The 27,404-nt window shown below is 42.2% G+C and overlaps 6 gene segments (V, D, J or C); 2 read left to right on the top strand and 4 right to left on the bottom strand.

The window, feature by feature from the left end:
• Positions 1-9,193: 9,193 nt before the first annotated feature.
• Positions 9,194-9,668, bottom strand: LOC133460885 (Ig kappa chain V region 3381-like). The segment is given in 2 exon segments: positions 9,194-9,516; positions 9,617-9,668. Coding segments are annotated over 2 exon segments (375 nt in total).
• Positions 9,669-9,705: 37 nt separating this feature from the next.
• LOC133460887 (Ig kappa-b4 chain C region-like) lies at positions 9,706-11,974 on the top strand. The segment is given in 3 exon segments: positions 9,706-9,740; positions 10,456-10,562; positions 11,646-11,974. Coding segments are annotated over 3 exon segments (471 nt in total).
• Positions 11,975-13,491: 1,517 nt separating this feature from the next.
• LOC133461307 (Ig kappa chain V region 2717-like) lies at positions 13,492-13,973 on the bottom strand. The segment is given in 2 exon segments: positions 13,492-13,814; positions 13,922-13,973. Coding segments are annotated over 2 exon segments (375 nt in total).
• Positions 13,974-18,992: 5,019 nt separating this feature from the next.
• On the bottom strand, positions 18,993-19,471 carry LOC133460888 (Ig kappa chain V region 3381-like). The segment is given in 2 exon segments: positions 18,993-19,312; positions 19,420-19,471. Coding segments are annotated over 2 exon segments (372 nt in total).
• A 1,816-nt stretch (positions 19,472-21,287) lies between these two features.
• LOC133460889 (Ig kappa-b4 chain C region-like) lies at positions 21,288-22,675 on the top strand. The segment is given in 3 exon segments: positions 21,288-21,296; positions 21,588-21,669; positions 22,353-22,675. Coding segments are annotated over 3 exon segments (414 nt in total).
• Positions 22,676-24,150: 1,475 nt separating this feature from the next.
• On the bottom strand, positions 24,151-24,632 carry LOC133460890 (Ig kappa chain V region 3381-like). The segment is given in 2 exon segments: positions 24,151-24,473; positions 24,581-24,632. Coding segments are annotated over 2 exon segments (375 nt in total).
• Positions 24,633-27,404: the final 2,772 nt, after the last annotated feature.

Below are 27,404 nucleotides of genomic sequence, written 5' to 3' on the forward strand. Positions count from 1 at the left end.
ATGAATGAATGAATGAATGACTTGGAATCATATTAGGAACAATAAACCAGATGGAATGTCTATTTGTAAGGAAAGATTGTAACTATTTCAGTTTCAAGACATCATTCATAATATTGAAATCGATCACATTCAACATCATCATAGTTTTTTACCATGTTAATCTTTCTTATATATTGACATCTACTTCTCCATATGAACTTAAAATTAACTGGATTTATTGTTTCGTCATTCTTGTTGAGATGGGTAAGGAGAATGCCGGATAAATTAGTCTGGAAAGACTATCCATTTTTGATAATAAGCAATAATAATAAGATTAGATAAAATAGTCCTTTATTACTCCCTCAACGGGGAAACTCACAGACACACACAGGGAAGGGGGTAAAAAAGTAATAATAAATAAGTAATAAAAATGAATAAAGAGTAATAATAATAATAATAATAATGCTGTGGTTTTATATAGCTCCTTCAAGGCACCCAGAGCTTTACAGAGATCATTATTCATTCATACACATCTGCTGCCATATCGCGCCAAACGGCCCCTCCGACCACCACCAACATTCATACACACTCAAACACATTCACACGATGTTATAATCTCCTACATCATCCAATATTGTCCTGTAAACTTGTTCGTTTTTCTAATCTCCTACCGCTGCTGCTGCTACTACTTCTGCTACTTAATATAAGTAGCTTTTCCAACTGTTGCTCTGCTTACTGCCCCCTATCGGTCACCATCGGTATGACGGGCTCTCGTCGTGTGGTACGCGAGGTACGCAGGGAGACGAACAGACACGTACGCAGGATACGCAGGCACCAACGTAGAGTATATTCCCGCCTTCGACGAGATGATTCCTGCACTTGTGAAGACGCACTTGGAGAGGTAGGTTTGAAGCCTGTTTGAAGCTTATTTACTGGGTTTTAAGTTATTTTATTGTAGATTTGCTGCTTTTACAAGTCTTGCTTTCCGTTTTCTTTCTCTTCTACCGTACTGACGACCTTAAACATCGACTGTAACGGCTCATCTTTTTGGTCAAATTGGCTCGTTAAGGTGCATGTGAAACGTGGCATTTAAATTACGTGGGCTTGGAATCGGGCCTGAAATGTAAAACCTTATTTTACTATAATCCCTGTAACCGAAAATCAATGACCTGCTCAGCCCTGACTAGCAGAGAGGACCACGCTAATTGGCTGGTTGCAGAAGCAGAGTATTATAATTAATTATTATATTTTATTATGAATTACGAGAGGCTTTAGCACCGTAGGGTTCGGCGTAGCCTACGGGGTAGGGTGCGCGTCGACGCAGAACCATAAATCAGCCTTTACGTGCCAGTTATCCACTAATACGCAGTCTTAGTTTTACTGAAGAGTTTAAAGCAGTGTTTCTCAACCCTGGTCCTCGTGGCCCCTGTCCTGCGTGTTTTAGATGTTTCCCTGTACCAACACACCTGATTCTAATTAAAGGTCCTAATTAGCTTGTCACCAAGGTCTGCACAGCTCTGTTGATGATGCAGGTACTTTTATCACGATGTGCTGAAGCACAGTAACATCTAAAACATGCAGGACAGTGGGCCTCGAGGACCAGGGTTGAGAAACACTGGAAAGGAAAGGGATATCTGACCTTGAAATATAGTTAAACTTAACATGAATGCCAAACTCGAGCTGTCATAATTATTACAGCTTATTTTAGATTGTATATTAATGCTTTGTCATTACTACAGAAGAGATGACTGAGAAGCAGAAAAGAAGAAGAAGGGCTCCTGAGCAATTAGCAGTAGACTTTGTTAATATGAGAGAGGATCAGTCCTTCCTAGAGGGGAGGTTCATTAACGAGTATAAAGGTATGTTCTTCATCCAGTGTACTAATGTTTGTGTCTATCTACTAGTTTTTCCTTTTGGCCCTCAGGGAACACTGTCCTGCATGATGTAGATGTTTGCCTGCTCCAACACACCTGATTCAAATTATCAGCTTGTTATCAGGCCACTTCAGAGCTTGATGAGGCTGATTCATTTGTTTGGAGCAGGGTAACATCTAAAACATGCAGGACAGGGCTACCTGAAGACCAGGTTTGGAAAACCACTGTTCTAGTGTAGTAGTTATTAAAGGTCAATGGTTGATTTTTTTTATTATGATTTTCCCCAAACATCAAAAATCTATGGCAACCAAAAAATTGTAAGACAGCCCCTAAAACCATAATTGCTTTCTTCATCCAAGTCTTCTGAAGCCACCACATGCAGTTGACTTGCTAATGTGTCACTAACACTTTGTTTTAAATCTAACTCCTCACTGTTGCAAGTTAAACTCGTGCAACAATCAGCAAATTATGTGGGGAAACTGCATGCATTTAGCTCTTCTTGCAATGTTCAGGAGTTGGATTAAGAACACAATGTGAGTTACGTCTTTCAAGTCAACCTCAAATGTGGCTTTAGGAGAGCTGGATGAAGTTACACAAATAATCTAGAGACATTTTAAGGTTAATTTATGGGCTGTTTTATTACTTTTTATGTCCGACTGCCACCTATCTGCTGCATTTTCCAGACACATTTGTTAATTTGATATCTCTTTCGAAAGACAGCCATAAATGAGGTGGGTTACTTAACACATAGTGGAACTAATGTTAATGTCTTTTTTTTTTGTCAGGGAGAGGTGTATTTACAAGTGAGCACATCCAGCCCGGAGGTTTTGTGGTGGAGTATCGTGGGATTTTGGCTCAGAGTCAAAATACAGATGACAAAGAAAACAAATATATATTTGATTTCATTTGGAATGGGAAGCGGTATTGGTAAGTAACCTGCTTGGACATTCACTAAAATTACCAAAAAGAGTGTTGCTTGTCTCAAGAGGTTGCATATTTGAACTTATAAAAGCCTGGGTTAAATTAATTAATCTTGAATTTTACTAAATTAAGGTTCACATGAAGTGTCTTGTGCATACATGAATCCATTATTTTGAATAATCTTAATTGTGACATGCCTGCTATATTGTGTCCCAGTGGTGCACAGACTTGGAAAAAATCTCACCATATGTCATGTGTTAAGAATTGGCCATATCACCTCCACACGCAACATGCCATCTAACTCTTTGTGGTTACCAAATCTGACCTGCTCTGTCTCGATAAGCTGCACTGCAATCTCCCAGTCAAGACCTGACTCTTTAATCCATAGCTCAGTGACTTTCAGTTGCAGTCTTTTGACTGCAGTATCACTTTTAAGAACATAACCTCAAACCAACTTTTCTTGTCTGTTTATCTCACAGCCTCAATGGCTCAAAAGAAGATGGCAGTCTGGGACGACTAGTCAATGAAGATCATGTACATCCGAACTGCAGAGCAAAAAGACTGATGGTGCAAGGGAGACCACACCTCTGCCTATTTGCTGTCAAAGCAATTTCTCCAGGAGAGGAGATAACGTACAGTTATGGGGAATCTGGTGATTGGCCATGGCGCTCAATGGTGAGTTAAAGAGGACATGTTTTCATTAATTAGCTAAAAAGCAGCCTCTCAGCTGCCGTGGCAAGTGGAGCCAGACTCCTCTGCCGATCTCCATCTCCAGGCTCTTTGGCTGTGTAGAGTCCAGTAGTCCAGTGCAGCTGGTACTATGCAGTGGACATGTGTCACTAGTGATAACGTTGTTGGACAAGAGATGAGACAACACTACATCTCCTCTGTGCAATTTCAGACTCCATGTGAAGCTCCATGTGACCTGCAGGCCAATGAAACTGATCCAGATTTAGAAAAGGTAAGTAGTGTTTTTTATCATCAATTACTTGTCACTACATTAGAAATGCTATTGATCAGTCACATCTTTATTCTGCTGAATACTGATGGACAGTTTGTGGAATGAAGGAGAATTGTTTCTCCATAATAGAGTCTCTGATTTGTTCCTGTCATTGACTCGTAAACAGGAATCATCAGGGGGAACTGATGAACAGCTGCCAGGAGTCAGTACCAGTCCTGCAGTACTAAAGGATGACACTGTAAGTTCACTGAGCTCTTGTGAAGTCATGCTCTTACATCCAATCATAATTCTGTTTTTGGATAATCATATCATCACACACTGTTGAATGTTGTTAATTGAGCAGAGGACTACGAGGACACAGTGTCCTGTGTGGACAGGAATAAATGTGTTGATCAGGCAGCAAACTGAGGTGTGTGTTTAGATGTTCACGTGACACATCTGAATTATGGGGACACCTTTTCTGACAAGTTCCCCTCCCCCACCTAGATTTTTTACACATAATGGGCTTTCATGTAGATCAAGCTGAAAACTGTTGTGTGTGTGTGTCCAATATTCAATGGATACACCTGTGAGGACACCTGAATTGTGAGGACCTGCCGTAGCCTCTACTACATTTCTTCACATATTAGGGTGTTCACATTGGTCATATGTTTTTATGAAAGACTAGGTTAGAGTTCCTATGATCATAGACAACCTGCAACAGACATGGAACATACAGTACTTTTCCTGCACCTTCAGAGCTATGACATATATTATAAATGGCCAGTGACAGTATAACCTATCAGTCTGATCTAAAATGTTTAATAAACAGGTCACTGTTGCTATGACGAGCAACTAACGCAAGAGCCGCACCATCATCAGACAGCTTTCAGAATAGTATTTGGTACCATAGACTGTCATGCTCTTACATCCAATCATAATTCTGTTTTTGGATCATATGACAGTGCTCAGAAGTCCACACACTGTTGAATGTTAATTATACAGCAAGTCGTCCCAACCAAGCAATCTGATTGGTCCACAAGATTGGTCCTCAAATCCATGATGACGGCACAACTTAGTCACCAGTTAAAATCACTCCACCTATTTATTTGATCCCTTCTTTTGCTAGGTCATTACTAGGATTTGGATTATTTGCTGGAGTGGTGAACTATGTTCAGTTACACATGTGGCTCTATGATGTGACTGATTTTTTCTATATTAGGATTCTGTGGTCACAGAAAACCTGAAACTAGAGTTTACACAATCAGGTTTTTTTGGGCTGATCACTGAATGTGACGGGGCTCCTACGTTACAGTGATGTAACTGTGATGTGATGTAAACAGGATTAATGTAAACAAGGCGTAACTCTCCCCGACACATGTACACACCAGCAACTGCTGAACATTTAAATACTGCGATGACATCATTGATCGGATTGGTTTAATAAGACATTACAACCAATAATACAAATTGCATTAAATGCCAAATATCAGCTGCTTCCGATCTGGCTGATCAGATCAGTGTAAACCCCACCTGCAATAGTAATTGAACATGAAATACTTTACTGCGCCACAAATTCAATGTAGTCTTCTGTTAAAGCCATGAAATTTTGTTGTCTATGTTGATATAACTCACCTTTTGAGGTGTAAATTATTCAATTCAAACATTTGAATTTTTTACATCAAGTATTACATTATGGACATGATCTTATCCATATATTCTTGTGCATATTTACAATCTTCTTAAAATTTGTAAAGTGTCTTCTTATTTGTAACTATTATTTACTATTGGTTTTTCAGTGTCAGCATAGACTTGTTAGTGCAGTTCTGAGTGCATTGGACAACTGTCCGGATTGCAGTGGACCTGTCTCCAGTTTGAGATGGCTGGGTTTCACATGCAAATGTTGGTATTTACCTTACTCAAATGCATTTTTAGTAGTCGTAACAAACATATCGGCACAACTTTCTAACTGTTATTTTCATTGCATTTAGTGTGTTCAAGAACATGGCACAAATCCTGCTTTCTCAGGGCGTATCCATCACAGGTATGGTCATTGTCTTTTATACTATTTTAACTGACTTATAATATTTCAGTGAACGATTATTTTGGTTTAACATGAAGCTTTTGTTTCCCCTGCACAGGATGTTGTTCCAGATGAACATGTCTCTGACTCTGAAATTAGTGATGCCTCCTCTGTCTACATACCTGAAAGCTGTGATGAATCCAACTCAACTCATGAATCCAACCAATCAAGATGATGATGATGATCCCATACCTGTTCAACCCTGCTCTGGTGATGAATCCAACTCAGAACAAGATGACGATGATCCCATACCTGTTCAACCCTGCTCTCGTGATGAATCCAACTCAGATCAAGATGATGACGATGATCCCATACCTGTTCAACCCTGCTCTCGTGATGAATCCAACTCAGATCAAGATGATGACGATGATCCCATACCTGTTCAACCCTGCTCTCGTGATGAATCCAACTACACTTCCACTACAAGCAATACCCAGACGCCTTCAACAGGAACAGCTGTATCTTCAGCAACTGAAATCTCAGCAGCCCAAGAAGTTGGGAGAAATTATTGCTACATTTGTCACATGCCACAGTCAAAAATAGCTCGTCACTTTAAAAAACACGAGAAAGAAGACCCTGACATTGCCGAGGCATTGTCACTCCCCAAGAATTCTAAACAAAGGAAAAGGTTGCTCGAGAAGCTGCGAAACAGAGGAAATTATGAACATAATCAAGAGGTCATGAAAAATCATGATGGACCACTGAAGGTAAAGAGAAGACCGAGAAAATCAAAAAGGTCTGTGAATACCAAAATGTATGTACATTGTGCATATTGCAAAGGACTTTTTTTCCGCAGAGAGCTGTGGCGACACGCACGAAGATGTCCATCAAAGACAGTCACAGAATCTGAAGCCAGTATCAATAGTAAAGTCTTGGCTTTGGCTGACGTCGCAGAGTCAACCAACTCCCAAGTAATTTCCACAGGTGTGTGGAAAGTCCTTGGAAAAATGAGAGAAGATAACATAGGCTCTGTTGTATGGAGTGATTTTCTCATACTGCAACTGGCAACTGTACAATAAGCATGGGAGTGATTCGACAAAATTCGAGTACATCAGAACGAAAGCTCGGGAAATGGGCAGACTTCTCTTGACCTTGAGAGAGAAGTATTCTTTATATAGCTTCGAAGATGCTATAAAACCCCACAATTTCTACAAAATCGTTGAAGCTGTTAAAAGAGTTGCTGGATATGACGACGACAAGCACTCGTATTCGACCCCAAGTCTTGCACTGAAATTAGGACATTCACTGAAGAAAATTGGAGACATTATTCTCTGCAGGGCCATCTCAGCAGAGGACAAATACAATCAAGGCAGCGGAGCGTTTCACAAAACTCTGCACAAAAGAATGGAGTGGACAAGTGTCCCACACGGCTCTTTCTACTCTGAGCAAGTCCAAGTTCAACAAACCAGCCACGATACCATTCACTGAGGACGTTCAACTTCTGCACAAGTACTTGGAGGGGAAATCTGTTGCTGCCATTGAAGACCTAAAAAAGCACCAGTCTCCTCAGGCATAGACAGAACTGGCTCGGGTGACACTCACTCAGATCATCCTGTTTAACAGACGCCGCGCAGGAGAAGTCTCCAAAATGATGCTCGAGTCGTTCCAGAAGAGAGATCAAACTGAACTTCACAGTGACCTAGCTGCCAGTCTGTCGCCCTTTGAGCAAAAGTTAGCTTGACATTTCAGCAGGGTCGAAATTATGGGAAAAAGAGGGAGGAAGGTTGCCATATTATTAAACCCTGAGGTTGTCAATGCAGCAATGCTTATTGCAGAAGAGAGAGAAACGTGTAAAGTTCACACGGACAACCCTTTCCTGTTCGGACGGCCACAGTGCCCCCCCACGAGCTACTACAGAGGACAGGACTGCATCAGAGCATATGCACTAATGTGTGGTGCCAAGAACCCTGAAAATTTGAGGTCCACACATCTCTGTAAACACATCGCCACATCGTCCCAAATCCTAAACCTGAAAAATAATGAGCTGGACCAACTTGCAAACTTTTTAGGCCATGACATACGGGTCCACAGAGACTTCTACCGTCTGCCAGAGGCTACCATAGAAGTGGCAAAAATAACAAAGCTGCTCCTAGCAATGGAGAAGGGAACTCTCGGACAATTTCAGGGAAAGACTCTTGATGAAATTGAGATTGAAGGTATGTGGTGGTAACACAATTAATACAAATAACTTATTTATTTCAGGAACAGGATAAACTTGGCAACGTTGCAATAGTTAGATGTAATATTTGATAGTTGGGAATATGTAAATACAGTGCAAAACTAAATATGGCACACTGTTTTAGTAAATTACACACCAACCAACTTGCAACAACAATATTGATTTCTTGCGTCAACCATGCTTTTCTTCAGATGAAATGGATGTAGATCTGGATGCTGACCAGGATAATGGAGATGATGGAGGCATTGGCGATGATGGAGACAACGAGACCACTCAAGGTGGGGATGATGAAAGCATTGGAGACAATGAAGGTGATGGAAAAGGTGAAGGTAATGGAGATGCAGAAGATGGGGACAGCGAGTCAGATTGTGCCCTTGAAGGTATGTGTTGAATATCCTCTGGTATATGTTGATGTATTCAATTCAATTTCAATTCAATTTTATTTATATAGCGTCTAATACAACAGATGTTGTCTCTAGACGCTTTCCAGAGATCCAGAACATAAACCCCCGAGCAATTATTACATAAACAATGGCAGGTAAAAACTCCCATAGTGGGAGAAAAGCCTTAAGCCAAACAGTGGCAAGAAAAACTCCCCTTTAGGAGGGAAGAAACCTTGAGCAGGACCAGGCTCATAAGGGGGGACCCTCCTGCCGAAGGCCAGACTGGGGGAGTCGGGTACGTCAGCAGCACACAGAAGTCATGTGGAAGCAGCAACGGGATGACCGGAGGGGGGGGTGCGTCAGCAGCACACAGCAGACATCCACATAGGCAGGTGGAAGCAGCAACGGGATGACCGGGGATGGGGGGGGGGGCCGGGACCGCAGGCCAGAATGCAGCTCCCGAGGCTCCGGCCAGTCTGATTACTTATCTTCAAGCTGAAGATGCCGAAGACTTTTATTCTTGGTCAGCCAGGAATATTTCTGTTTGCAAGCTCACTCATACCACTGGCCTATCATTATCGTCAGCACTGTTGAATAGAGACAAATTCCATCATTGTGATAAAACACTTATCATTTTACCTTATAAAATGCCAGCAATTTATCTGTCCTGCACTGAGCTACTTTTTATTAATAGTTTGTTTACGTAATACACAGACGAGTGTAGTGTTCATAAACAAGGGGTGTGTGTGTGTGTGTGCGTGTGTTCAGTGAAGTGTATCAGTCAGTTCAGTTTCTGTTCAGTCTGACTGAGGGAGGTTTTTGTACGACTGTTTTTCACTGTGTGAACACATCACCACCGTTAATGTTGTGAAGACTCTCACAGTAATAAACTGCTGCATCTTCAGCCTGAACTCCACTGATGGTCAGAGTGAAGTCAGAGTTTGATCCAGAATCTGTAAAACGACTTGGTGTTCCTGATACTCGACTGCCAACATAATAAAAGAGCAGTTTAGGAGTTCCTCCATCTCTCTGTTGGTACCAGGCTAAACGGTTGTAATTAGAAACATTCTGACTGGTTTTACAGCTGATGGTGACGGAGCCTCCCAGAGCAGAAGTCACTGATCCAGGCTGAGTCACTGTGACCTGACCTCTGGACTCTGAGGAAACAGAGACGAAAACAGCTTCATGGTTTTGTCAGCTTCATTTCAGAGGGACAGATGTTCATAGAGGAGAGGAGTTGGATTCTCTGGACTTTACCTGTGAAGCAGCAGCAGAGGAGAGTCCAGATGAGGACGCAGATCAGAGTCATGTTTTTGATGAGGAGGATTTCTGTGTCTTCTGTTGTCATGAAGGACAGCTATCAGTCATCCAGAGTTCAAGTGTCAGGACTATAAACTCTCCCAGATCACTGGAGCGTGGTGCTGCTGATGCAAAGTGCTTCTATGGAAATGTTCCCACTGACTCCAGCAGAGACTTCATAACTCTGATGATGATGATGATGATCATCAATAGATCCATATGTGTACTGGCTTGTTTGATAAATACATTTTCAAGACAGTTGCTTAAGGTTTTCTTTTAAAGACATATTTTTTTAAATATATGTTCTGTTAGGACCACAGGTCTCTGTCGGAGCTTATCACAGCTCCATTCAGGCAAAAGTCAGTAAACTTTCCACAATGGATCATTGACTCTCCAGTTTGTTCCTGTAATCGGACTTAGAAAATAAAGTAACACAGTTTATCGCGTCAATGTTTTCTCTATGACATCTGTTTTGAACTTCATACTGTACGTAAATCAAGTCAATCAAATTCAACTGCTATTTCATTCTTACTTTCTTATAAATTATAATACGGAGTTGCTAAAAGTAACAAACCTTGAAGTTATTCCCCTAAAATTCGGTAATTTTTTATGCATAGTGTTCTACTGTTTCTCCAGATTCCAAAGTCTAATATTTCTTTCAAAAGTAAAAGATGATTTAAGTTAAAAAATGTAAAATCAAAGTAAGCATAAATATGTGATACACCAACACTTTCAGGTTTTGTATTAGCTTATGAATGCAGAGTAAGATGACATGATTTGTAGTTTGTTTGTTTCAGAGTCAGAGAGCGTGTCTCTCTGCAGTCAGAGGTTTTTGTACGACGGTTTCATCAGTTTGTATCACTGTGGTGGACTTTTGGTGGAGGAACCAGACTGGAAGTTAACTGTAAGTATTTATGATTCATTTAATGACCTCAAGTCTTTTTCTGTTTCTATCTTACTATATAAAATAGATGTTACTAAAACATTCAACGATACAGTTGTATTTGACAGGATTGCAGTAATTTTTGAAGAGGAGACATTTACATTTTGAGACACTTGAAAGACTTCTTCAGTTCATCATTTTGTTTGTAGGAAATAAATGTATTTTCTTTATCAAGTTTGAAAAAAATGTTTATGTGACAAAATTTGAATCGAACTTAGTCATGTTAACTATATCTAAACTTCAGTGTTAAATCTGAACATGAAGTTTCTGAGTTTCATTGATTTGATGAGTTTGATATGTAGTTCAGTGGGTAACAGTATTTATATTTAATGGAGAAATGCTCTTAAGACAATTTAAATAATTATTAACATTAATTAGCTATCAGACAGACGTTTAAATAGTGAGACATGTTGTCTGTGTCACGGAGGATTTTGTAGGACTTTTCACATGTGAACTCTGAGTTTTGATGACAACGATTGAAAATGAACACAGAAGAACTTTGAATGAACAACATCCTTCATTTTCAGAACAACAAGGTTCCACATGACTTTATGTTGGGGTTGATTGTGTGTAATCTGTTGTTAGAGATGTTGCTCAGAAAATAAGACAAACCCTGTTTAAACAACTCAAAATATTTTTCATTCTACATTAGGCTTTTTAGTACATATGTAATGAATATTGCTACGTTAAAAGTGCAAAGACGTTCTTGTTTTAATTATTCCTGCCACTGTAGAAAGATATTTGATAAAATGAAAAACACATTGTCACATTTTGTACACAAAGTATTTTTTTAAATTCAGCTTTTAAAAGTATGTCGATATTTTAAGTACATTTTGAGAAATGTACTAAAAATAAACCACAAAAACGTGAAAATATTTGAAGAATGAAATGTTCTTACAGTTTTATCTTTAGTTCTGAAACCTGTCTGTTGCTGTGGTTCAGCAGTGATGCTTGTCTGTTACCACGGTTACTCACATAAGAGAAGGAAGTGAAACACTGAGGTGGATTTTTCATCTTAACTGTATCATTTCTTCTCCTCTGCAGTGGGCCGAGTCCCCCCCTCCCTGACAGTCCTGTCCAGTGGGGAGCTGCAGCAGGGGACGGCCACACTCATGTGTCTGGCCAACAAGGGCTTCCCCTCAGACTGGAGTCTGTCCTGGAAGGTGGACGGCAGCAGCAGCAGCAGCAGCAGCTGGGAGGAGAGCAGGAGCCCCGGGGTGCTGCAGGAGGACGGCCACTACAGCTGGAGCAGCACCCTGAGACTCCCTGCAGACCAGTGGACCAAGGTGCTCTCTGTGACCTGTGAGGCCACCCAGGGCTCCCAGACTCCAGTCTCAGAGACCCTGAGGAGAGACCAGTGCTCCCAGTCCTGACCTGACTCCCTGGACTCTCAACCTGCTTTTACTCTTCTACTTCTCTCTCTCTCTGTTTCTTTTTCTCCTGAAATGTTTCAACAGTTATGTTTTCCTTCTTGTTGCATTGATGATGGTTTTAAACAATAAACTCATTAACAAGGTTATTTATGGTCATTGTGGTGATTTCAGTCCAGTACTTTACATGAAATCCATAGTTATCACTTATGTGTTGGTAAATATATAAATACCCATAAAGTAATAAGATTTACATTGTATCATACCTGAAAAACTGCTAAAGAAAGAATCCTGAGCTCATATACTGCAGTTTATTATATCTTATAAAATTAATTGGAAAAACAAGATTATAATTTACATTCATCCATGACGGAGGTAAGTTCATCCATCGTTCATTTTAGATCAGATGAATAGTTTTTATCTCCAATAACCTCTCTGATGTCTTGACATATTTTAAATAAAATCTGTTGTCCTTGAAAGTTGATCTTCTTGAGCATGAACCCCAAAATTGGAGACAATAGTCTGAATCAGTTGTGTCTTTGTCATAAATGATGACAAATTCTGATGAAATGTTTTCATGGGAATCATAAGTTTCCTAATTCTTCTCCAAAAAAGACTTTTATGACTCTGTGAGAAGGTGAACATGTCCACTTCTCCCCTTCATGAACTCCTGGACTTCTATTTCATCAATGTGTGCTGGTCACTGTCATGGTTGGGATTCTGTTTTCAGTTTTGTCAACATGGTGTTGTATTAAAGACTTTTCATCCTCCATCTTTCATGTGTCATGTGTCCATAAACCGGTTTGTACAGTTAGTTACCTTGATACCTTCTCTGTGTTTGTCTCTTGTCCACGTCCCATTACGGATGTGTCTCCACAGTGGGACAGGGTTTTTATATTATTCCCACTAGTGGAGGGGCCAAGACACGAGGTGTAACAGGGGAAGTTGTGGAGCTAATTCTTGCTAATGTAGTGTCATTTTGCACGTTGGGGATTCTCCTGGTTTGTATTATTTAAGTTTGGAGTAATCATAGGGAATTGTATTAGGTTGTCTTATTTTGCTGAAGCGCTTTATTTGGTTACGTCTGTTTGTTGGTAGAATATAAAGGAGAAAAGATGTTTTCTGAACTGCAAACCATCTTTCTGTCATTTATTTTTCCACCTGGAACTCAAAGGCCACGTTCCAGCTAGTGGGCGGGGCAGCTTGGTATCTCACACACTCTTTCACCATTCAGGTAAAAAAATTAGAAAAAAGAAATGTTGGAATCATAAAATAAAGTAAGGTAAAGTAAAATAAAGATAGTAAGAAGCCGTAATCATTAATATATTGATGGAAATGTATTATTTATCTGTGTGTGTGTGTGTGTGTGTGTGTGTGTGTGTGTGTGTGTGTGTGTGTGTGTGTGTGTGTGTGCGTGCGTGCGTGCGTGGGTGTGTGTGTGTGTGTGTGTGTGTTCAGTGAAGTGTATCAGTTCAGTTTCAGTTCAGTCTGACTGAGGGAGGTTTTTGTACGACTGTTTTTCACTGTGTGAACACGTCTTTGCTGTTGATGTAGTGATAACCCTGACAGTAATAAACTGCTGCATCTTCAGCCTGAACTCCACTGATGGTCAGAGTGAAGTCAGAGTTTGATCCACCATCTGTAAAACGACTTGGTGTTCCTGATACTCGACTACCAACATAATAAAAGAGCAGTTTAGGAGTTCCTCCATCTCTCTGTTGGTACCAGGCTAAATAGTTGTTGTTATAAACATTCTGGCTGGTTTTGCAGCTGATGGTGACGGAGCCTCCCAGAGCAGAAGTCACTGATCCAGGCTGAGTCACTGTGACCTGACCTCTGGACTCTGAGGAAACAGAGACACAAACAGAAAACAGCTTCATGGTTTTGTCAGCTTCATTTCAGAGGGACAGATGTTCATAGAGGAGAGGAGTTGGATTCTCTGGACTTTACCTGTGAAGCAGCAGCAGAGGAGAGTCCAGATGAGGACGCAGATCAGAGACATGTTTTTGATGAGGAGGATTTCTGTGTCTTCTGTTGTCATAAAGGACAGCTGTCAGTCATCCAGAGTTCAAGTGTCAGGACTATAAACTCTCCCAGATCACTGGAGCGTGGTGCTGCTGATGCAAAGTGGAAATATGGAAATGTTCCCACTGACTCCAGCAGAGACTTGTTATCTCTCTATTTGTGAATTATTTCTGATTTTGAGACTGAATCATCTATCAATTCTTTGAATTAAAATATGTCTTTAGTCAATGATTAAATTTTGGGGATTTTCCTGCGTATAGAATATGCCTAAAACCTTTTTTTAGTATTTAAATTGAACACAAATTCACAAATAACACCCTGCTCTCTGTTCTTCCCAAAAAGAACATGTACAACCTACAATTATTACAGAATTCAGCCTCACGCGTGCTGACGAGGACCAGAGGGCGGGAGCACATTACACCTGTTTTAAAATCGCTGCATTGGCTCCCCGTGCGCTTCAGGATCGATTTTAAGGTTCTTTTACTAGTTTTTAAGTGTCTTAATGGTCTTGGGCCTTCTTATTTGTCTGCACTACTTTTACCCTATCAACCCTCACGGACCCTGAGGTCCTCCGGTGCTGGCCTTTTAACCGTACCAAAAGTTAGAACCAGGACACACAGGGGGGCGGCATTCAGTTATTATGGTCCCCGATTGTGGAACAACCTCCCGGAGAACTTCAGGGGAACCTCAGGAGAACCTCAGGGCCGCAGAGACTGTTGATGTTTTTAAAAAGAGGCTCAAGACCCATCTCTTTAATCAGGCTTTAAACTGACTCATTTAACTCTTTTAAATTTTTTATGCTCACCCCTATTTTTATTGGATCTTACTACTGTTTTATATTAATCATTAGTTTATCCTGTCTATGTGTGTAACTTGGTTGAATTGTGGTGTGCCTGTGTCTGTCTGTGTGTGTGCGGGAGGGGGCAGGGCATTAATATGTTTTATGTTTATTTGTTTTATGTAAAGCACTTTGTGTTGCATTTTATGTATGAAAGGTGCTTTATAAATAAAGTTTGACTTGATTTGATTTTAATAACCTGTGTTGATGTGTAATGAGGAGATGCTACTAGACTCTGAGATTACTTTGTGAATAAAATCCATTTAGCTGTCCTGGGAAGTTATCATTAGTCACATTTTTAATACTTTCAAGTCCTGCAGTGGCAGCTTAAAACTTCATTCTGCACTTAAATAACTTTCCTTACATTTCAGAAGTACAGATGTTAAGATTTACAAAAGTAAAATGTGCTATGAAAAAGGATTGAGCCACCAATCTCAGACAACAAATATCCATCCAACATTTTGAATTCCTGCTATCAGAAATCTCTCCCTCTTATCAGAGAGGTTTCCACACCAGAGCAACACAGCCCACATCTTGATCTGGAAAATGCTGTGTTTTTTTAAGTCGTGTAATTGTCAATCTGTAAACATACGGGCACAAAGCCACACTGGTCACTCGTGAACAGGACACGTGTCTGTGCTGCCTGCTCACTGAGACCAGTGTGCTCACCAAGCACTAAACTCCACCTGGTGGTGACTGTTAGGAACTACAAACAATTACAGTTTCCCTGAAGCAATGCACTGAATCTGTGGAGAATAAATGCACATGACTGAGCAGCAATCCTAAGAACACTGAGAAATAAATATACAGGAAGTGTTTTAAACTGTAAACAATTAGAACTGAAGATGCATTTTCTGTTCAAGCATGAATGACTCTAAAACAATTATATTTCTGTTTTAGAAAACAGAGCCGGTACTCGTTGGAAATGAGGGATCCCTTTTACTACTGAAGTACATGAACAAGACTATTTCAACTGATACTGATAGTAATGATTATGAAGTGTTGATCACCTTTAGTTTGGTTACTTGATAGTCTGAACAATCCTGCAGCGGAAGGTCACACGCCTCATTTCACCACCTTACTGATGTATGAAAATAAGAGTCTGGGTTCTCTCCACGAAACCAATGAGGCAACAATATCAGTTTTACATAATTACATTAGGATTTCTTAAATCACCTACAGAAACCAAGCAGGAGCGTTCAGCTGGAAACGAGTCAGATATAAAGTAAACACAGACCTAAAGTGGTTGAAGTTAGCACCCATGTTAACCTTTCTGTTATGTTTTTAGGATCATCAATAATGTCCATGGGTCAGTTTGGCTGGGTAATTAATTAATTATTATTAAAGTGTCAGAAACCAAAAAAAAAAATCCAAATAAATATTGTTTCTATCTCATTTACTCCATTACCAACCATTTAAATCAATATTTAGTGTAATGGTGTTCTTTACATCTTACAGATTGACTTATTGAGAATAATTCACAAATTAAAAAAAAAAAATCCATGTTAAAACTTTTTTTTTCTTATACATTCATTTTCCATTGGAGTTACCTGCATATAAAATACATTAGATCTACATGAAATTAGTTTTCTTTCAAGCACGAACCTCGTACCCTGATTCTTCTCTGAGGCTCCTAAACCAGTTGTCCAGTATAAACCTGCATGTTCAGTTCAGTTGCGTTTCCATAACTTGCTCCCCAGATGTTTATTCAGTTTTTAGCTGGTTTAGAAGACATATACTACCTACAGGGGGGGTGGCCTCTGAATGCCACCAGCCTTTCACATACTGGTACATTGTAAATGTAACCTGGGTGACAGAGTAGTGGAAACTGCTCTATCTTCTTGTCCCACTCTGTCCCGTTACCTTGTCTTCCTCCCATCTGATAACCTGATCATTAACTGGGATTACTTTGGAGAAAGTATAAAAAGTCTCCCCAAAGAAACAAACAAGTCACTTCCATCCCAGTGGGTCCTGGCACGGTCTCTCTACTGATCTCTATTTGGGGATGAAAACCACTGGGATTCTGAATCTATTGATGTGAACGACTTGCTTAGAGGATTATAAACAGCAGTTTCTTCATTTGGTTCATAATCTAATTAATCCACAATGAATATGTTTTGATAATGATTACAGCTAAAATGTTTACATAAAGACATTTTAGAGTCTTAGTTTTGCAGTCGAGGAAATTCTGGAGGACCGTTCGGCGCCTCAGAAGGGGGAAGCAGTACTCTGCCGGCACCATTTATGGTGCTGGTGGGGAGCTGTTGACCTCGACTGGGGACATTGTCGGACGGTGGAAGGAATACTTTGAGGATCTCCTTAACCCGACTGACATGCCTTCCACTGAGGAAGCAGAGGGTTGGGGCTCGGAGGCGTGCTCATCCATCACCCAAGCCGAGGTCACCGAGGTGGTTCGTAAGCTCCTCGGTGGCCGGGCACCGGGGGTGGATGAGATTCGCCCTGAGTACCTCAAGTCTCTGGATGTCGTAGGGCTGTCTTGGCTGACACGCCTCTGCGACATTGCATGGAGGAAGGGGACAGTACCGCTGGGGTGGCAAACCGGGGTGGTGGTCCCTCTGTTTAAAAAGGGGGACCGGAGAGTGTGTTCCAACTACAGGGGGATCACACTTCTCAGCCTCCCGGGGAAAGTCTACGCCAGGGTACTGGAGAGGAGAATACGGCCGATAGTCGAACCTCGGATTCAGGAGGAACAATGCGGTTTTCGTCCCGGTCGTGGAACACTGGACCAGCTCTATACCCTCCGCAGGGTGCTCGAGGGTTCATGGGAATTTGCCCAACCAGTCTACATGTGTTTTGTGGATCTGGAGAAGGCATTTGACCGTGTCCCTCGTGCCATTCTGTGGGGGGTGCTGAGTGAGTATGGAGTCCGGGGCCCTCTACTAAGGGCTGTCCGGTCTCTGTATGATCGAAGCAGGAGTCTGGTTCGCATTGCCGGCAGTAAGTCAGACTTGTTCCCGGTGCATGTTGGACTCCAGCAGGGCTGCCCTTTGTCACCGGTCCTGTTCATAATTTTTATGGACAGGATTTCTAGGCGTAGCCAGGGGCCGGAGGGGATCCGGTTTGGGAACCTCAGGATTTCATCTCTGCTTTTTGCAGATGATGTTGTCCTGTTGGCTTCATCAGACCGGGACCTCCAGCATGTGCTGGGGCGGTTTGCGGCCGAGTGCGACGCGGCAGGGATGAGAATCAGCACCTCCAAGACCGAGGCCATGGTTCTCGACCGGAAAAGGGTGGCATGCCTTCTCCGGGTGGGTGGAGAAGTCCTGCCTCAGGTGGAGGAGTTCAAGTATCTCGGGATCTTGTTCACGAGTGAGGGAACAATGGAGCGTGAGATTGACAGGCGGATCGGTGCAGCGTCCGCAGTAATGCGGTCGATGTACTGGACCGTCGTGGTGAAGAGGGAGCTGAGTCGAAAGGCGAAGCTCTCGATTTACCGGTCAATCTACGCCCCTACCCTCACCTATGGTCATGAACTTTGGGTAGTGACAGAAAGGACAAGATCGCGGATACAAGCGGCCGAGATGAGTTTCCTCCGCAGGATGGCTGGACGCTCCCTTAGAGATAGGGTGAGGAGTTCGGTCACCCGGGAGGAGCTCGGAGTCGAGCCGCTACTCCTCCACATTGAGAGGAGTCAGCTGAGGTGGCTTGGGCATCTGTACCGGATCCTCCTGGATCCTCCCTAGGGAGGTGTTCCAGGCATGTCCCACCGGGAGGAGACCCCGGGGAAGACCCAGGACACGCTGGAGAGACTATGTCTCTCGGCTGGCCTGGGAACGCCTCGGACTCCCCCCGGAAGAGCTGGAGGAAGTGTCTGGGGTGAGGGAAGTCTGGGCATCCCTGCTGAGGCTGCTGCCCCCGCGACCCGGGAACGGATAAAGCGGGAGAAGATGAGTGAGTGAGTGAGTTTTGCAGTCAACACTTAAGACCATTATTTGTTTGTTTTTTATAACTCTTCTCAAGTGCGCGTGTGTGTGTGTGTGTGTGTGTGTGTGTGTGTGTGTGTGTGTGTGTGTGTGTGTGTGTGTGTGTGTGTGTGTGTGTGTGTGTGTGTGTGTGTGTGTGTGTGTTCAGTGAAGTGTATCAGTCAGTTCAGTTTCTGTTCAGTCTGACTGAGGGAGGTTTTTGTACGACTGTTTTTCACTGTGTGAACACATTCTGACTGTTGATGACATGAAGACTCTGACAGTAATAAACTGCTGCATCTTCAGCCTGAACTCCACTGATGGTCAGACTGAAGTCAGAGTTTGATCCACTGCCTGTAAAACGACTTGGTGTTCCTGATTGTCTGGTGCTAGTATAATAAATGAGCAGTTTAGGAGTTCCTCCATCTCTCTGTTGGTACCAGGCTAAACAGTTGGAGTAAATATTGTGACTGGTTTTACAGCTGATGGTGACGGAGCCTCCCAGAGCAGAAGTCACTGATCCAGGCTGAGTCACTGTGACCTGACCTCTGGACTCTGAGGAAACAGAGACACAAACAGAAAACAGCTTCATGCTTTTGTCAGCTTCATTTCAGAGGGACAGATGTTCATAGAGGAGAGGAGTTGGATTCTCTGGACTTTACCTGTGAAGCAGCAGCAGAGGAGAGTCCAGATGAGGACGCAGATCAGAGTCATGTTTTTGATGAGGAGGATTTCTGTCTTCTGTTGTCATGAAGGACAGCTGTCAGTCATCCAGAGTTCAAGTGTCAGGACTATAAACTCTCCCAGATCACTGGAGCGTGGTGCTTCTGATGCAAAGTGCTTCTATGGAAATGTTCCCACTGACTCCAGCAGAGACTTCATAACTCTGATGATGATGATGTTCATCAATAGATCAATAGGTTCACAATATCAAGAAGGTATCAAGTTTTACAATATATTTTTAAATAAATTTGATACAGATTAACTCTTCAGAATGTTTTCTTTTATCTGTTAATTTCTTGGGAGTAGGAAAGATTGCTGACTCAGCATTTATACAATGAAGCTATTTTTGAAAAAGATGAGTAAACTTGTCTCTGCTGCAGGAGGTTATAATATTTGGGGGGGGTGACAACCGCTGCTAATCCAGGACGCGAGAACACACATGGAGGCGCACGTCGAGCACTGGAAATCTGCAACAAAAAAAAAAAAAAAACAGAACAGACACAAAACCGGCACGGAACCGGCAGAAACACGAACAGCAACCATCCCAAGTCTCGAGTCTCGAGATCCAATCACAATCTGAACCCGGAACCCAGGCCACCAGAAACCCCACAGAGGGCGAGAAGAGGGCGGGATGAAAGCCACCCCCAGCGAGCCCCCCCCCGCCTGCGGCGGTGGCCGAGGGGACCCGCGGGCGGGGCTCCCATGACTCCGGGAAGAGACAGCCAGGGATCCCACGGCGGCGGACCGCTACCCAGGCAAACCCCGGCCACGCGGTCCGGGCCGGACATGAGGCCAGGAGGCCCTCACCCCCCAGGCCAACGACCCCCACCGGGGGTGGGGCCAGCCTGCCCGGAGAGACAGAGCCACCCCGGCCGCCGACGCAGGCAGGGGCACCCGCCCCCACGAAAGTGGCCCTCCAGGACCAGAGGGGCTGCAGAGGCAGCGGGGGGGACCGGAGACGGGCCGGAGAGAGGGAACCCCCCAACAGGGCGAGACCTGCGCGGGCCCGACAACGGAGAGCCCCAGACCCAGGCATCCCTTTCATCCATCCATTCACCCACCCGATTCCTATAATAGTTGTTTCTATACGGTCAAAACGTACAAAGACCGGGTCAAATACAGTATTAGAAAGTAAAGTAGTAGTAGTAGTACGTTTTAATATACTTTTGTTGTTTCCATCCATCCATCCATCCATCCATCCATCCATCCATCCATCCATCCATCCATCCATCCATCCATCCATCCATCCATCCATCCATCTGGTCTCAGGGATCAGCTAAAGTCTACAGTATTCCAGTTCTGTTCAGGTCAAAGGTCGTACTCCCTGAATAGGTCACCAGTTCTCAAAAGAAGTCATATTTTTTATATTTATGATTCTTTTCACCACCTCTGTGTCACAGTAAATAGATTTCTTCTCCTCATGCATAAATCCCTCACATGAAAATCACGTGAATGAAATCCAACTGATATTTGAGTTTTAGTTTGTTGCACACATAGGAGTATGGAGTTTCTACAAGTCACAAACTTTGGGACGGTTTTCAAGAAAAGTGTTTGTTTCTGTCAAAAGAAAAATAAGTTTTCAATTAAAAAAAAGTGACATAGAAAATAAGAATGAGCTTCGATATGTGCTACATGTATAAATACATATTTGTGGTATTAGCTGTTGAATAGAAAAAAATGACATGTTTTATAGAGTTTGTTTGTTTCAGAGTCAGAGAGCGTGTCTCTCTGCAGTCAGAGGTTTTTGTACGACGGTTTCATCAGTTTGTATCACTGTGGTGGACTTTTGGTGGAGGAACCAGACTGGATGTTGGAAGTAAGTTCATATTAAAATAATGCTTTATTTCAGGACATAGTTTTATTCTCCTTTTGTCTCTTCTTTCAAGGAGCTGTTATGTGTCCTTCTGCTAGGTTTTGTTTTTGAAGACTTTTTTACTTTATTAAGATATACAGATTTTATTCTATATAGGACTTTAGAAAGAAATCTCACATATCATGATGGTCTAAAGGGACTAAAGTGTTTGTTTCATTTGTTGTAATTTATTCAATATCAGAGTTTGTAGCTTTAGTTGAGTGTAGCAGAGTCAGAGAGCGTGTCTCTCTGCAGTCAGAGGTTTTTGTACGACGGTTTCATCAGTTTGTATCACTGTGGTACACGTTTGGTGGAGGAACCAGACTGGATGTTGGAAGTAAGTTCAAACTGTGTTTAAATATAAAGGAATATTGTTACTTATCTTCAACATTTCTTCTTTAAACTGTTGAAACCTTATGTTCATCTATTTTAACAGTAGTTTTAGTATAAGGTATCTATTGTTTATTTGATATCATGTAGTCTAAGTCAGAAGTCGACTTAAGATATTCAGTAAAATCTTCCTGTGGAATTACATTTTTAAACTATTTAATGTCGAGAAAAGATGAAATGTAATTGTTTCTCTAAAAGTTATCAGATGTCAAACATAAGAGTTGTTCAGTGATAACTTGAATTTCAGATTTCATGCACAAATACAGGGTAAAATTGACAGATCAAAATGTTTAAAAACTGTGATCTCTTTTTCTGTCAGTTTTGTTTCACTTCATTTTATTGTTGCTTAGTTTTCTGATAAAAACTTTTATGGTAAGTTGGAGGTTGTAGACTGAGGTTTTGGTACTACTTTAATTTGTCATATTTCAGTTGAAACATGATCATGATTCTCTGTGCTGATCTGCATGAGAGGTTTCTGAAAGGAAGTGAAACAATGTGTTTCTGAGTGACTGATGGAGCAGAAAACATCTGACAGAAACTTCTTCCAGTTCAAAACTCAGCTCTCAGTTACGGTGTCCCAGTGTGTGTTGTTGGTGGTTCCTGTCCTCTAACCTGAGTGGTGTCTCCTAGGTGATGTCCGTCCCTCCCTGACAGTCCTGTCCAGTGGGGAGCTGCAGCAGGGGACGGCCACACTCATGTGTCTGGCCAACAAGGGCTTCCCCTCAGACTGGAGTCTGTCCTGGAAGGTGGACGGCAGCAGCAGCAGCAGCAGCTGGGAGGAGAGCAGGAGCCCCGGGGTGCTGCAGGAGGACGGCCACTACAGCTGGAGCAGCACCCTGAGACTCCCTGCAGACCAGTGGACCAAGGTGCTCTCTGTGACCTGTGAGGCCACCCAGGGCTCCCAGACTCCAGTCTCAGAGACCCTGAGGAGAGACCAGTTCTCCCAGTCCTGACCTGACTCCCTGGGACTCTCAACCTGCTTTTAGTCTAACACTTCTCTCTTTCTCTGTTTCTTTTTCTCCTGAAATGTTTCAACAGTTATGTGTTCCTTCTTGTTGCGTTGATGATGGCTTAAACAATAAATTCATTAACAAGGTTATTTATGGTCATTGTGGTGATTTCAGTCCAGAACTTTACATTAGATCCATAGTTATCACTTATGTATTGGTACAATAAATACAAAAATACCCATAAAGTAATAACATTTAGATTGAATCATACCTGAAAAACTGCTAAATAAAGAAATCCTGAGTTCATAGACTGCAGTTTATTATATCTAATACAATTAATTGGAAAAGCAAAATCAAAATTTACATTCAGCCATGACAGAGGTAAGTTCAGCCAACGTTCATTATAGATCAGATTAATAGTTTTTATATCCATACACCTCTTTGATGTCTTGACATATTTCAAGTAAAATCATTTGTCCTTGAAAGTTGATCTTCTTGAGCATAAACCCCAAAATTGGAGACAATAGTCTGAATCAGTTGTGTCTTTGTCATAAATGATGTCACATTTTGATGAAATGTTTTCATGGGAATCATAAGTTTCCTAATTCTTCTCCAAAAAAGACTTTCATGACTCTGTGAGAAGGTGAACATGTCCACTTCTCCCCTTCATGAACTCCTGGACTTCTATTTCATCAATGTGTGCTGGTCACTGTCATGGTTGGGATTCTGTTTTCAGTTTTGTCAACATGGTGTTGTATTAAAGACTTTTCATCCTCCATCTTTCATGTGTCATGTGTCCATAAACCGGTTTGTACAGTTAGTTACCTTGATACCTTCTCTGTGTTTGTCTCTTGTCCACGTCCCATTACGGATGTGTCTCCACAGTGGGACAGGGTTTTTATATTATTCCCACTAGTGGAGGGGCCAAGACACGAGGTGGAACAGGGGAAGTTGTGGAGCTAATTCGTACTAATTTATTGTCATTTTTCATGTTGGGGATTCTCCTGGTTTGTATTATTTAGGTTTGGAGTAATCATAGGGAATTGTATTAGGTTGTCTTATTTTGATGAAGCGCTTTATTTGGTTATGTCTGTTTGTTGGTAGAATATAAAGGAGAAAAGTTATTTTCTGAACTGCAAAACCATCTTTCTGTCATTTATTTTTCCACCTGGAACTCAAAGTCCACGTTCCAGCTAGTGGGCGGGGCAGCTTGGTATCTCACACACTCTTTCACCATCAGGTAAAAAAATAAGAAAAAAGAAATGTTGGAATCATAAAATAAAGTATAGGTAAAGTAAGAAGCCGTAATCAGTTAATATATTGATGGAAATTTATTATTTATGTGTGTGTGTGTGTGTGTGTGTGTGTGTGTGTGTGTGTGTGTGTGTGTGTGTGTGTGTGTGTGTGTGTGTTCAGTGAAGTGTATCAGTTCAGTTTCTGTTCAGTCTGACTGAGGGAGGTTTTTGTACGACTGTTTTTCACTGTGTGAACACGTCTTTGCTGTTGATGTGGTGATAACTCTGACAGTGATAAACTGCTGCATCTTCAGCCTGAACTCCACTGATGGTCAGAGTGAAGTCAGAGTTTGATCCACCATCTGTAAAACGACTTGGTGTTCCTGATGCTCGACTACCAACATAATAAAAGAGCAGTTTAGGAGTTCCTCCATCTCTCTGTTGGTACCAGGATAAATATTTGGACCCATAAACATCCTGACTGGTTTTACAGGTGATGGTGACGGAGCCTCCCAGAGCAGAAGTCACTGATCCAGGCTGAGTCACTGTGACCTGACCTCTGGACTCTGAGGAAACAGAGACACAAACAGAAAACAGCTTCATGGTTTTGTCAGCTTCATTTCAGAGGGACAGATGTTCATTGAGGAGAGGAGTTGGATTCTCTGGACTTTACCTGTGAAGCAGCAGCAGAGGAGAGTCCAGATGAGGACGCAGATCAGAGTCATGTTTTTGATGAGGAGGATTTCTGTGTCTTCTGTTGTCATGAAGGACAGCTGTCAGTCATCCAGAGTTCAAGTGTCAGGACTATAAACTCTCCCAGATCACTGGAGCGTGGTGCTGCTGATGCAAAGTGCTTCTATGGAAATGTTCCCACTGACTCCAGCAGAGACTTCATAACTCTGGTGATGATGATGTTCATCAATAGATCAATAGGTTCACACTATCAAGAAGGTATAAAGTTTTACAACATATGTTTAAATAAATTTGATACAGATTAACTCTTCAGAATGTTTTCTTTTATTATCTGTTAATTTCTTTGGAGTAGGAAAGATTGCTGACTCAGCATTTATACAATGAAGCCATTTTTGAAAAAGATGATTAAACTTTTCTCTGCTGCAGGAGGTTATAATATTTGATGCATAGTTCTAAGATTATTAAGGAAACGGTTCTGAATGAATTTGTAACCTTCTGTGCTGAAATGGTCAGATTTCAATTATCTGACATTTTTAAATCCACAATAGTCATTATCTTATTTCCCTCCTGGACAAACAGGAGTAATTTGCTCTAAATTTTGTTGACCTCTAAAAGTCATGAAATAAAATGATAAGAAAAGAGGTAAAATAATAGAAAGCACAAATTGTTAAAATGTAAGGGCAGTAGAGTACAGCAGGTAAACAGTGATTTGGGATGCCTCAATTCCCGGGCCTCTAACCCAGCTTTATCCGTACACCCGTGGATGCTACGGTGGAGTTGCCACACTCAGACTTTTCTGTTTTTTCCCTTTGTTAATTTCTTATTTTCTTATGCTACTTGAGCCGGTCTGGAGATATGGCACGCTATGTCCCGAGTACCAGACCCTGCCAACCTAGGGCATAATCCTTTGGCTGGAGACACTCAAGTTATAGATCTGTGATCAGGGTGCAGATTGATTACTTCACTTTCTCACCTAGCTAGTGCCGGAAAACTTTTCTTCCACCTGCGCTCCGTGCATTCATTCCCCATGTGTCAGTGATTTTGGATGCCTCAATTCCCAGGCCTCTAACCCAGCTTTATCCGTACACCTGTCGATGCGACGGTGGAGTCGCCACACTCAGACTTTTCTGTTTCTTTTTTTTTTTTTTTCCTTACCTTGTCTGCACACATATTAATGGTTAATACCATGCTGGTAAGAACCTAAGGCATATATATGTGCATTGTTACTATATTTAATATATGTACATATATATATACGCATACATACACACACATACATATATATACACATACAAACCCCAATTTTTTTATTTCTTTTTGGGTGGGGGGGGGGGTGACAACCGCTGCTAATCCAGGATGCGAGAACACACATGGAGGCGCACGTCGAGCACTGGAAATCTGCAACAAAACAAAAAAAAAAAACAGAACAGACACAAAACCGGCACGGAACCGGCAGAAACACGAACAGCAACCATCCCAAGTCTCGAGTCTCGAGATCCAATCACATTCTGAACCCGGAACCCAGGCCACCAGAAACCCCACAGAGGGCGAGAAGAGGGCGGGATGAAACCCACCCCCAGTGAGCACCCCCCCGCCTCTGGCGGTGGCCGAGGGGACCCGCGGGCGGGGCTCCCATGACTCCGGGAAGAGACAGCCAGGGATCCCACGGTGGCGGACCGCTACCCAGGCAAACCCCGGCCACCCGGTCCGGGCCGGACATGAGGCCAGGAGGCCCTCACCCCCCAGGCCAACGACCCCCACCGGGCGAGGGGCCAGCTTGCCCGGAGAGACAGAGCCACCCCGGCCGCCGACGCAGGCAGGTGCACCCGCCCCCACGAAAGTGGCCCTCCAGGACCAGAGGGGCTGCAGAGGCAGCGGGGGGGACCGGAGACGAGCCGGAGAGAGGGAACCCCCCAACAGGGCGAGACCCGCGCGGGCCCGACAACGGAGAGCCCCAGACCCAGGCATCCCTTTCATCCATCCATTCACCCACCCTATTCCTATAATAGTTGTTTCTATACGGTCAAAACGTACAAAGACCGGGTCAAATACAGTATTAGAAAGTAAAGTAGTAGTAGTAGTACGTTTTAATATAGTGTATACTTTTGTTGTTTCCATCCATCCATCCATCCATCCATCCATCCATCCATCCATCCATCCACCTGGTCTCAGGGATCAGCTAAAGTCTACAGTATTCCAGTTCTGTTCAGGTCAAAGGTCGTACTCCCTGAATAGGTCACCAGTTCTCAAAAGAAGTCATATTTTTTATATTTATGATTCTTTTCACCACCTCTGTGTCACAGTAAATAGATTTCTTCTCCTCATGCATAAATCCCTCACATGAAAATCACGTGAATGAAATCCAACTGATATTTGAGTTTTAGTTTGTTGCACAAATAGGAGTATGGAGTTTCTACAAGTGACAAACTTTGGGACGTTTTTCAAGAAAAGTGTTTGTTTCTGTCAAAAGAAAAATAAGTTTTCAATTAAAAAAATGTGACATAGAAAATAAGAATGAGCTTCGATATGTGCTACATGTATAAATAGATATTTGTGGTATTAGCTGTTGAATAGAAAAAAATGACATGTTTCATAGAGTTTGTTTGTTTCAGAGTCAGAGAGCGTGTCTCTCTGCAGTCAGAGGTTTTTGTACGACGGTTTCATCCGTTTGTATCACTGTGGTGGACTTTTGGTGGAGGAACCAGACTGGATGTTGGAAGTAAGTTCATTTTGTTACAAACCTGGCTCACAGTTTGCAACAAAAGAGTCTCCACACACAATTCAAGGTACAAAAAAGATGATTT

Source organism: Cololabis saira, chromosome 15 (genome assembly GCF_033807715.1).
Source record: "Cololabis saira isolate AMF1-May2022 chromosome 15, fColSai1.1, whole genome shotgun sequence".
Taxonomy (NCBI): domain Eukaryota; kingdom Metazoa; phylum Chordata; class Actinopteri; order Beloniformes; family Belonidae; genus Cololabis; species Cololabis saira.